Here is a 17,052-nt window from a genome sequence, read left to right as displayed (position 1 = left end):
TAGGGGACCAACATGCCATTCGTTTTCTTCACTGCCTACTCTACCTGCATGCTTACTTTCATAGACTGATGTACAAGGACCCCCAGATCCCGTTGTACTTCCGCTTTTCCCAACTTGACGCCATTTAGATAGTAATCTGCCTTCCTGTTTTTGCTACCAAAGTGGATAACCTCACATTTATCCGCATTAAACTTCATCTGCCATGCATCTGCACACTCCCCCAACCTGTCCAAGTCACCGTGCATTCTCATAGCATCCTCCTCACAGTTCACACTGCCACCCAGCTTTGTGTCATCTGCAAATTTGCTAATGTTACTTTGAATCCCTTCATCCAAATCATTGATGTATATTGTAAATAGCTGCGGTCTCAGCACCGAGCCTTGCGGTACCCCACTAGTCACTGCCCGCCATTCTGAAAGGGACCCGTTAATCCCTACTCTTTGTTTCCTGTCTGCCAACCACTACTATCCATGTCAGCACTCTACCCCCAATACCATGTGCCCTAATTCTGCCCATTAATCTCCTATGTGGGACCTTATCAAATGCTTTCTGAAAGTCCAGGTACGCTACATCTACTGGCTCTCACTTATCCATTTTCCTAGTTACACCTTCAAAAAATTCCAGAAGATTAATCAAGCACGATTTCCCCTTCGTAAATCCATGCTGATTCGGACTGATCCTGTTACAGCTATCTAAATGTGCGGCTATCTCATCTTTTATAATTGACTCCAAGTCAAGTCAAGTCAAGTTTATTCGTCACATACACATACGAGATGTGCAGTGAAATGAAAAGTGGCAATGCTCGCGGACTTTGTGCAAAAAGACAAACAAACAAACAACCAAACAAACTATAAACACAATCATAAACACACACATATTCTTTTACATATTAAATATTGGAAGGAAAAACGTTCAGTAAAGTTAGTCCCTGGTGAGATAGGAGTTTACAGTCCGAATGGCCTCTGGGAAGAAACTCCTTCTCAACCTCTCCATTCTCACAGCATGGCAACGGAGGCGTTTGCCTGACCGTAGCAGCTGGAACAGTCCGTTGCATGGGTGGAAGTGGTCTCCCATGATTTTATTGGCTCTGGAGTTGCACCTCCTGATGTATAGTTCCTGCAGGGGGGCGAGTGAAGTTCCCATAGTGCATTCGGCCGAACGCAATACTCTCTGCAGAGCCTTCTTGTCCTGGGCAGAGCAATTCCCAAACCAGATGGTAATATTTCCGGACAAGATGCTTTCCACAGCCGCTGAGTAGAAGCACTGGAGGATCCTCGGAGGCACTCTGAATTTCCTCAATTGCCTGAGGTGGTAAAGGCGCTGCCTTGCCTTACTCACGAGTGCTGCTGCGTGTGATGTCCATGTCATATCCTCAGAGATGTGGACTCCCAGATATTTAAAACAGCTCACCCTATCCACAGTATCCCCATTTATCCTCAATGGTGTGTACGTCCTCGGATGATGTGCCCTCCTAAAGTCCACGATCAGCTCCTTAGTTTTTTTGATGTTCAAGAGGAGGCTGTTGTCCTGGCACCAGAGTGCTAGATCAGCCACCTCCTCCCGGTAGGCCTTCTCATCGTTGTCTGAGATCAGGCCCACCACCACAGTATCATCAGCATCCAGCATCTCCCCCAACACCGATGTCAGGCTAACTGGTCTATAATTCCCCGTTTTCTCTCTCCCACCTTTCTTAAAAAGTGGGATAACATTAGCTACCCTCCAATCCACAGGAACTGATCCTGAGTCTATAGAACATTGGAAAATTACACCAATGCTTCCACAATTTCTAGAGCCACTTCCTTAAGTACCCTGGGATGTAGACCATCAGGCCCTGGGGATTTATCAGCCTTCAGTCCTATCAGTCTACCCAACACAATTTCCTGCCTAATGTGGATTTCCCTCAGTTCCAACGTCACCCCAGATCCTCTGGCCACTAATATATCAGGAAGATTGCTTGTGTCCTCCTTAGTGAAGACAGATCCAAAGTACCTGTTCAACTAATCTGCCATTACCTTGTTCCCCATAATAAATTCACCTTTTTCAGTCTTCAAGGGTCCAACTTTGGTCTTAACTAATTTTTTCCTCTTCACATACCTAAAGAAGCTTTGACTATCCTGCTTTATATTCTTGGCTAGCTTACCTTCGTACCTCATCTTTTCTCCCGGTATTGTCTTTTTGGTTATCTTCTGTTGTTCTTTGAACATTACCCAATCCTCTTGCTTCCCGCTCATCTTTGCTACGTTGTACTTCTTCGCTTTAATTTTTATACTGTCCCTGACGTCCCTTGTCAGCCATGGTCGTATCTTTCTCCCCTTGGAATCTTTCTTCCTCCTAGGAATGAACTGATCCGGCACCTTCTGTATTATTCCTAGAAACACCTGCCATTTGTGTTCCACTGTCATCCCTGCTAGTGTATCTTTCCAGTCAACTTTGGCCAGCTCCTCCCTCATGGCACCATAGTCCCCTTTATTCAACTGCAACACTGACACCTCCGATCTACTCTTCTCTCTCTCTAATTGTGGATTATACCTGACCATGTTATGGTCACTGCCTCCTAATGGCTCATTAACCTTGAGGTCCTTTATCAAATCCGGTTCATTCCATAACACTAAATCCAGAATTGCCTTCTCCCAGGTAGGCTCCAATATAAGCTGTTCAAAGAATCCATCACGAAGGCACTCTACAAAGTCCCTTTCTTGGGCTGCAGTAACAACCTGATTTTCCCAGTCTACCTGTATGTTGAAATCTCCCAATACAACCACAGCATTACTTTTACTACATGCCAATTTTAACTCCCGATTCAACTTGCGCCCTACGTCCAGGCTACTGTTTGGGACCATTAGGGTCTTTTTACCCTTACAATTCCTCGATGGGAGGTTGTCTACATGGATTATAAGAAGACATATGGCAATGTCCCCCATGGCAGGATGACACAGAAGATTAAAATACATGGGATACCGTGACTTGGACATTTGGATTCAGAACTGGCTTATACATTGAAGACAGGGTTGTGATGAAAGGGTGTCTGTGGCCAGTGGAGTTCCACAGGAATCTGCTGGAATCTCGAGATGTATACGAATTTCTTGGACGTAAAAATATATATATATTTATAAATATAAATCTGCAGGCAACACCAAAATTTGAGGATTTTTGAATACTTGAGGAAGGCTGCTAAAGTACTCAGAGGGAAATAGATGAATGACAGGAAGGAACTGAGAAGTGGCAGATGGAGGTTAATCCGAGTACATTGGTGAGGCCACATTTGGAAACGTTCCCATTCTGACCTTTCTGTCCTGGGCCTCCACCATTTCCAGAGTGAGGCCACACAAACTGGAGAAATAACACGTCATATTCCACTTGGTTAGCTTACAAACCAATGCTATGAACATTGAATTCTCCAATTTTAGGCAACTACTTAACCCTCCCCATCTCCCCACATATATAACCCCCCACACTCGCTCCCATCCCCCACTTACATTTGCACCAATTTCTCCCCTCACCACCCACATCTCTCCCTCTAGCTTCACAATGTGCAACTTAAATTTCTGTCGTCTTTTCATCTCTTGCCTTGGTCCAACCATCTGCCTTAAAAAAAAAATCATGTTCACCTGTATCAACCCATTACCTGCCATGCTTTGGCCTGTCCTCCTTTCAGCTTTCTATAACCCCCCCCCTACAATTAATCTGACAAAGGGTCCCAACCCAAAACATCACATCCATGTTCTCCAGAGATGCTGCCCAACTTGTCAAGTTACTCGAGCACTTTGGGTCATCTGGTTGTGGTGTTTGAGAACCATGTTCAGTTTCAAAATAAAGGACAGACCAGTCAAGCCAGATGGAAATAAATATATTTGCCCAAGGATAGCAAATATTTGAAATTCTATATCCAAGATGGAGTATCATACATCAAATAGAAAGACAGATTGACATTTTTGGAATGCCAAGGGAATCAATGGGCAATGAGTTGGCGCAGTAAAGTGATTGCATTTTTTTTACAAACAGTAATATTGAACAGCAGAGCAGTAAGATGAGCCGAATGGTCTACCTGCTTCCATTTCTTTTTAACACGGCTGTTCTATTGGAAAATAGACCTTGCGCGACCTATAAAATTAATTCAAGATGTCCAGTATCTGGTGTCCTTCCCTGGTTGCTTTGAAAAAGATAACCAAGGCAATCTACAGCTACAATGCAACCAAGTGGTTTGTGCAGCCAGTTCAGGGATCCAAGTTATAATACACCAGAGTTTTTATTTGGGAGAGGGGTCAGTGTGCAACTTCAACCACCCTGTGCATGATCCCTTTTGCAATTTCTCTCCCAAACATCCCAATGTAAATTCCCATTTATCCTGAGCCACAGCTCCCACATATGCACACAAAGTTATCTTCGTCAGTGCCTTAAGACCATAATTTTCAATTTCCTCCAGGGAAGACTTAGTTCATGCCATCTCCCCTCACTAATATTATGTAATTTTCTGGTGAAAATTAGGCTTCAGTGTAGCCTGACAATGACCAATACATCCTCCAAAAATTATGGTGCTTTGGACTGTACACAGAGTGCCAAATGTGCTCAAGCTAGTTTTACATAACTGCAGCAAAATCAACAATCAGCAAATGTTGGAAGGAAAGGAACATTTTGGTGCTCTCTGGTGAAGGACAGAGACAACATATCAGAGGAGACCTGTTCTGATCAAACCGAAAAAGTTGTATCATTGACAAAAATTCATATGTCAGGCTGTTATTCATTGACTACAGCTTGGCATTTAATACAATCATCCCCTCCAAGCTGGTTACCAAACTCTCAGAACTGGGTCTCTGCGCATCCCTCTGCAATTGGATCTTCGACTTCCTCATTCACAGACCACAGTCTGTCCCTATTGGTGGAAATGTGTCAGCCTCGATAACAATCAGCACGAGAGCACCTCAAGCCTGCGTGCTCAGCCCCCTGCTGTACTCACTATGCTCATGACTGCGTAGCCGGTCAGTGTGAACTCCATCATTATGTTCGCTGACGACACCACTGTTGTGGGACGTATCACTGATGGGGATGAGTCAGAGTATAGAAGTGAGATCGACCGTTTGACTAAATGGTGCCAGCACAATAACCTGGCTCTCAACACCAGCAAAACCAAGGAACTAATTGTGGACTTTGGAAGGGATAGGATGGGGACCCATAGTCCCGTTTATATCAGGTGGTGGAGAGGGTCAAGAGCTTCAAATTCCTAGGCGTGCATATCTCTGAAGATCACTCCTGGTCCGAGAACACTGATGCAATCATAAATAAAGCACATCAGCGCCTCTACTTCCTGAGAAGATTAGGAGAGATTGGTAAGTCAAGGAGGACTCTCTCGAACTTCTACAGGTGCACAGTAGAGAGCATGCTGACCGGTTGCATCGTGGCTTGGTTCGGCAACATGAGCGCCCAGGAGCGGAAAAGACTGCAAAAAGTTGTAAACACTGCCCAGTCCATCATCGGCTCTGACCTCCCTACCATCGAGGGGATCTATCGCAGTCGCTGCCTCAAAAAGGCTGCCATCATCAAGGACCCACACCATCCTGGCCACTCATCTCCCCGCTGCCTTCAGGTAGAATGTACAGGAGCCTGAAATCTGCAACATCCAGATTCAGGAATAGTACTTCCCCACAGCCATCAGGCTATTAATCTCAACTCAAACAAAACTCTGAACATTAATAGCCCATTGCACTTTATCTGCTTAGTGTGGGAATTTCATTGTCCAATCTGGGACACATGACAATAAACTCTTGAATCTTGATTAATTGAGAAATCTAGGCTAAGAACATTACATTCTGGAAAATACTCTTCAGGTCAGGAAAAAGCTCCCCAGTTCTGTGGATAGGAATGATTTAGAGGGACATGGGCCAGACATGGGAAAGAGAGACTAGATTAGATGGTGCATCTTGGTCGGCATATTTTAGTTGGGCCAAGGGGATGGTTTGTGCTGTGTATGGCTCTATGACTCCGTGGGTTGAACCTGCAGAAGCTCGACCAAGTTACATTTGGTGAATGAATTTGCAGCACAAGCTTAAAGTATCTCAAGAAAATAACACGTGCAAACAGAACCAAGATCAATATGACAAAACTCAGTGCTAGAAATTCTAATGTCAGGCAGCACCTGCAGATAGAGAGAAAGTTAACATTTCTGATGAAGGGTGTAGGGACTGAAATGTTAAATCTTTCCCTTTATAGACCTAGCATGTTTTTTCTTCCCATTTTTGGTATCTGCAGTTTTTGATTTTCCCCAATTCAATGCATCAACGGGTTTAATTATGGACCATTGCAATATGTCATTGCCTAGCACATTACTGGAGAAATTGCAAAACATACAAGTGAATTTCCACACAAGCTTGGCAAGTAATAGCAAATGATCAGACAATCCCAATGCAAACTGAAGTGGCAATCAAATGTTACCTGAAAACCGGTTAAAATACAGCATAGGGTATACCAGGATACCAATAGGAAAACGTTAAAGCTTCAAAAGAACAAAATTAAATTCTTTACAGGGTAGTTACTAATAAATTGCATTTTGGGGATTCAGCTATCCATTCCCAGCTACCTTTGTTAGTAAGCCACTTCCTTGAATTGCTACATTCTCACTTGAAGGTACTCCCACAAAATGACTGAGTGGAGAATTCCAGGATTTAGATCCTAGGATGGAATATTTTCATCTTATAAAAAGAATGGGGATGAAAAATTGTTAAGATTACATAGACTTACTTCAAAACAAAGCTGGGCAACAAAAGCGAAAAGGAATTACAGAAGTTGCAGATAAGCTTTTCCTTTTGTAAGTAGCAATACAAAACCTATTGACTGAACTACAATAACTGTATTCGTGCAATACAATTTGAAAACACAATCTCCATTCTCAATTCACAAGAAACTCAACTCAATTGCATAATATCCCATGAAAGCACAAGTACTATAACAAGTACATTTAATTTTGCCATCAAACCCATCCCTATACCTTCTCCCCTTCATCTGTGTAGGGACCCTAACAGTCCCTTCAGGTAAGGCAGAGGTTCATTAGCACCTCCACCAAACTCATCGACTGTATCCGCTGTTCCAGGTGTGGACTATATATCAGCAAGACCAAGCATAGACTCGGTGATCATTTCTTTGAACACCTTCGCTCAGTCCCAAGTGATCTCCCAGTTGCCAAACACTTTAACCCCCCTTCCCATTCTGACCTTTCTGTCCTGGGCCTCCTCCAATGTCAGAGTGAGGCCAAATGCATATTGGAGGAACTGAGGAAATATTATATAATAGAACCGCTCAGATAGTGACTTTTATATAAGCTAGGTAATTTGCAAAATAAAAGCTTAAGGTTCTCAGAAATATGTGTCCGAGAGAAATAAAGTGCAATGAAACATACACACACAGGGAAAGATGAATCAAAGCATAGAAACCTGAACCTGCTTAGCTTAGTTTATTGCTTTGAGGCAATTATAATGCTGGAGGAAATTGTATTTGGTATGATTATGTTGGAGAATGGATAGTTGAATAGGGGCCTCTTCTTAGGCCAGAGGTCAACTGCTCTTTCTCTATGGCACATTCTTAAGCTGTGAGGTTTATGCTGAGTTTGAGAGTATTCAAGGCTGAGAGATAATAGACCCTGTAGTTAGCCTTGGCTATGTTAAATTATAATGAGATTGTGATAAGGAATAGGATGTGTGTGAAGGGGAGTAGTTGCTTGGAGAGGAAATAATTAAATTGATGGAGTTGTTTATAGAAAGTCGAAGAAGCAGATGTAATTCTGATGTAATGGTTTGAGTTGTAAATCTCCCTTGTGTTCTGCCTTGTACATGAGATTGGAAATCCAGCTTCCAGATAGCAGGAAAGGGGCTACAAATTAGAATTGAGTTGTATCCTTGCACCAAACACTTATTAAGTTGACAGATTTACGACCCATGTATGCTTGGTTGGGAGATTGGGGGTTTTGAACTTAGAAACTGTAATTCAGCAAACTTATATAATTAATGTTTTAAATACATAGGTAATGATATTTTAAACTGTAAAATTGTAGTGAGACAATTTATGAAATGTATTGTCTTAGTAGGAATGTAAACATTAGACCTTGTTTAGATTTATAGAAATATCTTTCTTCTTGGTATGGAAAGTGTGTATGACTTGTGTGATCATTGTATTACATATGTATCTTATATTTTGAGGAGTGGTCTTTGATAATTGAGCCTACTGGGGTTTTGCTGTGTTGAAATAAAATAAGCAAAGTTATACCACAAGCAAACGAAGGTTGTGAGGCCAGGAAAGGGGGATCATGTGACTGATGTTGTAAATCATCAGAAGGACTCAGATGATTGGTTACTAGCTTGTCATACCCTCTGTATCTGAAATGTCTAATACCTATATAAATGACATGAGTTCTATCAAACTTACTCCTCTCTGGACCCGCCCCAGAGCATCAGCTCTGTGTTGGAAGGTTCAGAGACTAGTCTCAGCTGAGTAAAGAATCGATTTCAACAGCTACAAGTGTTTGAGTCAAGTTGACTTTAGATGGACAAAATAACTCAGTTTAACAGAACAGCATCTCATATTTCACCTGGGAAGCTTACAACCCAGTGGTACGAGTATTGATTTCTCTAATTTCAATTAACCCTTGCATCCCCTCTTTCCATCCTTCCCCATCCTAGTTGTCGTACCAGTTTTACTGTCATCCTGTTGAGTCCTAAGTTTACCTATTCCACACCTGACAATGGCCTATTGTGTGCTCCACATTTCCATAATTATCGGTGCGTTTTGCATACCTTCCATTCATTTCTCCTAAGTACCGTCTATAACTCTCGTTCCCCTTACCCGACTCACTCTGTAGGGTCTCGGCCCGAACCATCACTTATTCCTTTTCTCCAGAGATGCAGCCTGACCCGCTGAATTACTTGTGTCTGCTATGATATTTTATCATTGTTTTGTTCAGCTGTTCACTTTGTCTCCTTCCACCACATTGCCAAAACCAACCTCTAAAGCAAATAAAGCTGAATGAGCAGCAAATGCAGCTTTGACCAATTACGCAGCCTTGAAGTTAACTTTGATAGGGTTAAATTCAAAACCACTTGCATCAAAAAGTAGTGATAATTGTACATTATAATGGCAAACTGTAGTATTAAACAAAGGAGATAGTGATATAGACTTCAGGAAGCAAAGCATACACATACCCCAGTTTGCAACAACAGCACCGAAGTAGAGATGGTTGAAAACTTCAAATTCCTAGGAGTTAATCACCAACAACATCTCCTGGAACACCCATATTGAAGCAATGAACAAGAAAGCACACCAATGCCTCTACATCCTTAGAAGGCTTAGGAAGTTTGGCATGTCCCCAACAACTTTCGCCAACTCCTACAGATGCACCATAGAAAGCATTTTATCTGGATGCATCACAGCTTCGTTTGGGAATAGCTCCATCCAAGACAAGAAATTGCTGCAAATTGTGGATGCAGCTCAGGCCATCACACAAACCAACCTCCCTTCATTGACTCCAACAGCATAATCAAGGAAGAGTCACACCTTGGCCACTCCCTCTTTGCCTCTCTTCCATTGGGTAAAAGGTATTGAAGTGTGAGAACACACACCTCCAGATTCAGGGACAGTTACTTCCTGGCTGTTATCAGGCAACCGAACCATCCTACCACAACTAGAGAGCAGTCCCGAACCACTCTACCTCATTGGAGACCCTTGGATTATCTTTGATCAGACTTTACTGGCTTTATCTTGTACTAAACATTATTCCCTTATCATGTACCTATTAAGGGTAGATTTTCTAAATGTCAGGATATTCCAAAGCATTAAACCCAATGTACTGAGGGGGGGGGGGGGAGGGAAATTGTTTTTCACCCTTGATCTATCCAAAATAAATGCTGAAATCACTTATTTTCCAGAAATTGAACTGATTAATTTTAGATTAATGCTGACTTACTTATTTTAGTTAACAACATTCATATTGTCGCACATACGGCCAAAAAAAAAAAAAAGCCGGATAACTGCATTGCCCTACTGCATATATAGTCAGACATTTCTACTAGGAAGACATTGTTAAATATAATTAACAAGTGGCAGACAGAAATTGGTTATAACAGCTAGAATGTTACACAATATTTGATGCACAGTGCCAGTTAAAAAAAACACCTACAGACACCCATTATGCAGCCACTTAAGGTTACAATACTTGTCAAGAATCAAATTAAACTATACGTAATTTACTTTTGAGGAGCAAATGTGTACTTCCCAAAAGATTTAAAACTATTCAAGTCAGTCATGATCTATAGTGTGAACTTTAGTATTCAGCAGCTTGGAAATTGCAGCTGTAACTAGTTAAAACTGGTACAAGGAATAATTTGGAACAAAATGCACACAAGGTACACAAGTAAAGATATAAGATTCTAAAACTGCACAATGTCTTACACCGCCTGTTACTTCATCGTACATTGATCTTAAAGATCACAATTTATTCATGATCAAAAATCAGAGGATACAATTCAAGTAAGATAGTCTTGTAAGATCATGTCTAACAAGTCTAAAGCAGACCATCTAGTTGCTGATTTTAAAAAGATAATTATAATTTTCTGTATACATTCTCAAGCCTGGTGTACCATTCATTCAATGAGATGGATGAATGAGATGAGGCTAATCTTCAACTCAAAACTACTTCCCATCCACAAACCCATCATCCAAACATCTAGCAGCACCAGCCCTGAATATACACAGCTCTGCATGCACAGCGTTTAAGAAGGAACTGCAGATGCTGGAAAATCGAAGGTACACAAAATTGCTGGAGAAACTCAGCAGGTGCAGAAGCATCTATGGAGCGAAGGAAATAGGCAACGTTTCAGGCCGAAACCCTACTTCTCCAGTTACTCCTTCAGAAGGGTTTCGGCTCGAAACGTTGCCTATTTCCTTCGCTCCATAGATGCTGCTGCACCCGCTGAGTTTCTCCAGCATTTTTGTGTACCTTCTGCATGCACAGCCCTGGGTTGAGAATTCCAAAGATTTGACTCCGATGTGCCAAACATCCAACCACATTTTGCTGACAGAAAGAGCAACTTTCTTCAGACTATTATCTAAATGGTGGCCGACTAGGAAAAGGGGAGATGCAGCGAGACCTGGGTGTCATGGTACACCAGTCATTGAAAGTAGGCATTCAGGTGCAGCAGGCAGTGAAGAAAGCGAATGGTATGTTAGCTTTCATAGCAAAAGGATTTGAGAATAGGAGCAGGGAGGTTCTACTGCAGTTGTACAGGATCTTGGTGGGACCACACCTGGAGTATTGCTTACAGTTTTGGTCTCCAAATCTGAGGAAGGACATTATTGCCATAGAGGGAGTGCAGAGAAGGTTCACCAGACTGATTCCTGGGATGTCAGGACTGTCTTGTGAAGAAAGACTGGATAGACTTGTTTTATACTCTCTAGAATTTAGGAGATTGAGAGGGGATCTTATAGAAACTTACAAAATTCTTAAGGGGTTGGACAGGCTAGATGCAGGAAGATTGCTCCCGATGTTGGGGAAGTCCAGGACAAGGGGTCACAGCTTAAGGATAAGGGGGAAATCCTTTAAAACCGAGATGAGAAGAACTTTTTTCACACAGAGAGTGGTGAATCTCTGGAACTCTCTGCCACAGAGGGTAGTCGAGGCCAGTTCATTGGCTATATTTAAGAGGGAGTTAGATGTGGCCCTTGTGGCTAAGGGGATCAGAGGGTATGGAGAGAAGGCAGGTACGGGATACTGAGTTGGATGATCAGCCATGATCATATTGAATGGCGGTGCAGGCTCGAAGGGCCGAATGGCCTACTCCTGCACCTAATTTCTATGTTTCTATGTTTCATTGTGCAATTCCTAAACCAGATGACTGTTACATAATTTATAATTTCTCGTGATGTTCAGTAAGCATTATAAACTAGACGTTATAGCAAACATCGGGTGGCGCCAGCAATGCCTGCCTTGCCAACAGTCTATCTGTCACTTCCTTCTTTGTTGTCTTTAATAGTACGTGTTAAATGTTGTAGTTCTTTAGCTTGTTTTATGTGGGGGGTGGGGGTCTGGGAAGATGCACATTTTTTCCATATCTTATCTCCATCCACACTGTGGCCTAACATCGAGGAGTTGGCGGCCTCGGCTGGAGACCGACTTCTGGAGCTCCAACCACGGGAGCCTGCGGACTTGCCATCGTGGAGCTCGCGAACCCTGTCGGGGATCGACCACTGAGCTCCAATCGCGGGAGCCTACAGGACTAACATCGTGGAGTTGGCGGTCCCTGGTTGACTACAGATTTCGGGAGCTCCAGGCCGCGGGGGCATCGACTGCCCCGACATGGGGGCTTCGACCACGGGAGAATAAATGAGGAAGATTGGACTTCATTGCCTTCCATCACAGTGAGGAATCTGCTGTGGTGGATTTATGTTAACTTATGTAGTTGCACGTCTTGTTGCCTTTTTTTTAAAAAGTACGGTTATATGGTAAATTGAATTTCACTGCACCTTAATTGGTACAGATGACAATAAATTGACCTTTGAACCTTTGAAGTTAATTGGGTAATTGTAATTAAATTCACCAGTAACAGCTTTTAAGTAATGAACTGTACAGTCTTATGGACTGAAAGCTCACAGCAAACACAGAAATCCTTTATTCCTTGAATTAGAAGACAAAGTTGGTACCAAGCAGGAAAGGTGCTGAAGCTAGGTTGATATGCTGACATGTATCTGGGTTAAGAAGAGTTAATTTGTCAGCAAGCAGTGTGTAAAAACAGGAAGATGGCTTGAGGTTAGTCATTTTAAACCATTAACTTTACAGTAGGCCAGCACAATGGTACAACAAGCAATGCTGGTGCCTCACAGCTCTAGCAACCCGAGTTCAATCCTGATCTTGGTTGGAGTTCCATTCACTTCCTGTTACCATGGGAGTTTCCTCTTAGTACATCAGTTTCCTCCCATATCTCAAAGGCATGCTTGTGCTATGTTAACGGATCACAAATTATCCCTGTTGTGGTTGCAAGTAGGTGAATCAGGGTGGAACTGGTCATTTAAGAGAGCAAAGAATGATCCAAAAGCCAAATCCAATGGACTGAATAGCCTCCATTATCACGTGAAAGGTGGCACAGCTTGTAAGAGTTGCTGCCTCACAGCACCAATCAGGTCTGATCCTGATATTTGCATGCTGTCTGTGTAGACGTTACACGTTTTCCCTGTGACCGTGGGGTTTCAGGTTCTCAGGTTTTCTCCCACATCCCATAGACATAAGGGGTTGTATGTTAATTGGCCTCAAATTACCGCAAGTATGCACGGAATGGATGGGAAAGTGGTATATCATAACAAGTATGGGGTAATCAATGGTCAGCATGGACTAGGTGGATCGAAGTACCCATGTCATGCTCTCTAAACTAAATAAGGTGTATAAAAAGTAGTTACTGGTTATTCCCCAGCTGCAACAATACTGTAATACTCTGTACCATACTCTGTACCACAACCTTGATGGTAGAAAGGAGGTTTGCTAGAATTCTACTATGAATCTATGACCTTTGGGATACTGCAAAATGAGGCCATTCTCTGTAAAGCAAAAAGGTTAAAGCAATATTTACTCTGTGCTCAAAACTAAAAAAACAATTGGATTACAGCAATTTAGAGACTAATGGAAGACAATTCGCTCAAGAATTACAAGAGGGCAGAGAAGATGTTTATACATTTGGAATGTACGGCCTAAAAGGTGGTGGAACCACTTTAATGTCCTGGATTTTAAGGGTTTGCCACAACTATTTAAGAAAGTGCCAGCTTCAAGATTAATTGACACACACACAGCCTTAAATTAAAAATCTTGAAGCTCTCATCTGTAATGGAACCTGCCTAAAGAATGCACTGCATAGACTTCTAAACCGCAATCAAATAAAAATGCAAATTAACATGAATTTGGAAATAAACTGTAGTCAATTAAAATTAAAATCCCATTTTGTTGCACAAGCTGTTATAAAATAAATTCAATTAACATTGGAACATACCATTTTTGCACAAAGGCTACATATTAAAATTATTTTAATTTCCTTGTTCCAAAGCTTTCAAATAGTTTATAATCTTATTGATGAAAAACCCTATCTACATGCAAATAAACCAAGTCTAAATTTAAAAAAATGAAACAAAGCTCTGACTTTAGAAATTATATTCAGTCAGCAGTAAAGGGTTTACAGAAAGTTTCAGCTTTTCTATGTTCTACATCTAAATATCTGGTTGTTCATTCTGGAGGCTCTACACATTTAGTGGCCATAACACAAAGCAAACAACATACAATGGTAAAGTGCAAGATACCTGTAATTTTGTCCCGTACTAGTTTGCAGGATTCGATTTCACCAATGCTGCCAAACAGGCTTTTGAGCTCCTCTTGCGTCATGTTTTGAGGCAAATAGTTGACTATTAAGTTGGTTTTGCTGTCCTCTGGTATGGTGTTACTGTCAACAGGTGATGAGCAGTTGTTTGTACCAGTGTTGGTGTTGGAAGGACCATTTGATGTGTTATTACAAGTTGGACCATTGGACAGTTGCGTTTCCATGGCAGCAATTACCTGCTAAAAATAAATAAGTCAACATTATCTTATGAACTCATTTAAAAATGCAATTCAACAAAACCCCCAAGACCTTTCTGATATGCCAATCGTGCATTTATGTTAGAAACACCCAAAATGCAAGCCTTTTCTTGACCAACAGATCGCCATGTTGCTTTGGCATTTCCAGCAGTAAAAACGTCTGATGACCTTTTGCTTCATTTTGATACATTTGACATTACACAATCAGAATTCACCATCAAAAGCCAATTGACAACTTTATTAAAAATTAAATTCTAAAATTCCATTTGTGTGGAAATTGGTCAGGAGTGGAGCACGAATGAAGGATACACACTGATTGGTTGAAGGTGATGAGGTGCATATGTACTACCAAGTGATTAAAACAAAATACCGAATTATACTGATATTTAATAGATAAGATTCAAAATAAATCATCTCTTGCGGCAATAACCCATTTACACCCCAAACCTTCTCACCCACCCAAAACACCCCATAAACACATGGACGTTTCTCCCCTATCCACTTTAACAGGAGTAATGGAATACTTCACTTTCTCCCCCAAGAACTAGAAATGGACAATGAAATGCAAAATGGAGATCAATAGCGTTTTATTGGGGATATGATCAATAATTAAATAGAACATACGTACAGATCACCCAACATATAAATGTTAGCTAGATTAAGAATTGGTACAAGTCCTAGTCTTTGTAATTAAGAAATGTAATCATGAATATCTGGACACATTTTAAGCAAGGAATACAATTCAACTTCTAAATCACTTGTGATCCAAGCGGCAATAATTTGGGTATCAATGCAGAGCCTCAAACTATTCAAAAAAATATTATTCTTATAATCAAAATGTAAAAAAAAAAGACATATTTCGATTTACAGAACGAACCAAAGCAGCAATATAGCAAATTTTTCAATTTATAGAAGATATTTCTTCAGAAGTTTACTGATCAAATAAGGTCACACTTTAGCCTTTCACAGCTTGCATTATGGTTCAAACTATTTTTGTAACCTGAAGCAGGCTTTTAATTTTTTTCAGTTATCAAGTCCAGGTGACGTCAACAGCCACAACGTTCAACATCCTTTAGTTTTATTAAGTAATAACAGTTTTACATTTCATAATGGAGAGATACCCGATTGATATTCAGTGCACACCAGCAATTCACCCATGCTGCAAATGCACTCCACAGCATTCCCGAACGGATGGAGGGTTATGAATCCCCACAGCTAGATTTCCGCCATCTTGTGGTGAAACAAAATAACAACAGAACCTCCTGAAGCCATGCTGCATTATACAATAAACTTAATAAAATCCATTCATATTCCACAGCTTGCAGCAACCCGTTTTTTTTTTTTAATATCAAAAGAATTCCACTCAACTATATGCGGTAGAAATATTAAAGTCAAATTTAGTCACAGAAATGGGGCTAAACTAAAATCCTTCCAGACAAGATCTGTTATGTTAACTGTAAATTATTGAAACAACATATTCACAAGTATTGTTGAATTTCAAGATTGGATCTCTAGCCAAAATCTTAAATCACCAGCTCAACGGCAACTACACGACTATAATCCCACACTAGTGTAGTACACTACACAAGAGACAGGGATAGCACTTCCACCAAATTGGCAGCATAATCTCATTCAATCAGACCTCTCCTGCAATCATCCAAGCTCGTCAAAGGGAGGACCTTTTTAAAAAAAATTGAACTTTGCTATTGCAATGTCACAATACAAACAGCCCCTGGCTATGACCACCTCCAAAAGATCCTAGCTGTGACAACTTCCGAAAATATCAACTACTCCAACTGATATTTCACATTTTACAAATTCACACAATATTCAGAATAGGGAATTTAGATAACCACAATCTTTTTGGGAGGAACAATGGTGTTGGGGATATCATTCAACAATTTAAGATACACAACTTGTTTTAACATTTCAAAGTCATATAGCAGATAAAACAGCTCAAGATGTTTGCAAGGTTACAATATATTTGTGGGGCAAATTCTACACTGCCAGCAACTGCAGCAATTAGTTTATAACTACTGAGTTCAGACAAGGAGGATCTCAATGAAGATATTTCCCCTTTGTCAAACACAAATTATTACATACACAAAAACTATATGTGCCACCTGCAGCCATCCTCTACCCTAGATGAGGAAAGCCTTCAAAACAGCACAGCAGCCATTAAGAAATAAGCCTATGCAATTCAAATACTATTGATACCACTGTACATTCCATTCAATACTCAAGATGTAAGCAAAAAAAATTAGCAAATTTTGAGGCTTAACACAAATTTAATGCAAAGTATTGGTAAAACAAGTGTATAACACTGGCAAAAACAGAGACCTGTAGTGATATCCACTACTGTAATTCAGATTTTTCTTTATGTGAAAAACTATAGCACAACCACAAATCCACTGAGCAGCCACATGCACGCTGCAGAAGTACTCATTCTAGCCAAGAACTTTTTT

At 41.0% G+C, this 17,052-nt stretch overlaps 1 protein-coding gene across 4 annotated transcripts in view; it reads right to left on the bottom strand.

Annotated features, from left to right (window-relative positions):
- Positions 1–17,052, bottom strand: part of elavl2 (ELAV like RNA binding protein 2) — a 101,794-nt gene that overhangs the window by 58,685 nt on the left and 26,057 nt on the right. For 2 of the 4 annotated variants that reach the window (XM_033017823.1, XM_033017825.1), the window contains one exon: positions 14,314–14,569. In XM_033017823.1, the coding sequence (XP_032873714.1) occupies positions 14,314–14,569 (256 nt within the window). The remainder of the gene's footprint in view (positions 1–14,313; positions 14,570–17,052) is intronic. The other 2 variants (XM_033017824.1, XM_033017826.1) reach the window with 1 other exon arrangement.

The sequence above is a fragment of the Amblyraja radiata genome, chromosome 3, assembly GCF_010909765.2.
Source record: "Amblyraja radiata isolate CabotCenter1 chromosome 3, sAmbRad1.1.pri, whole genome shotgun sequence".
NCBI lineage: Eukaryota > Metazoa > Chordata > Chondrichthyes > Rajiformes > Rajidae > Amblyraja > Amblyraja radiata.
This window is presented reverse-complemented; position numbering and strand designations above follow the sequence as displayed.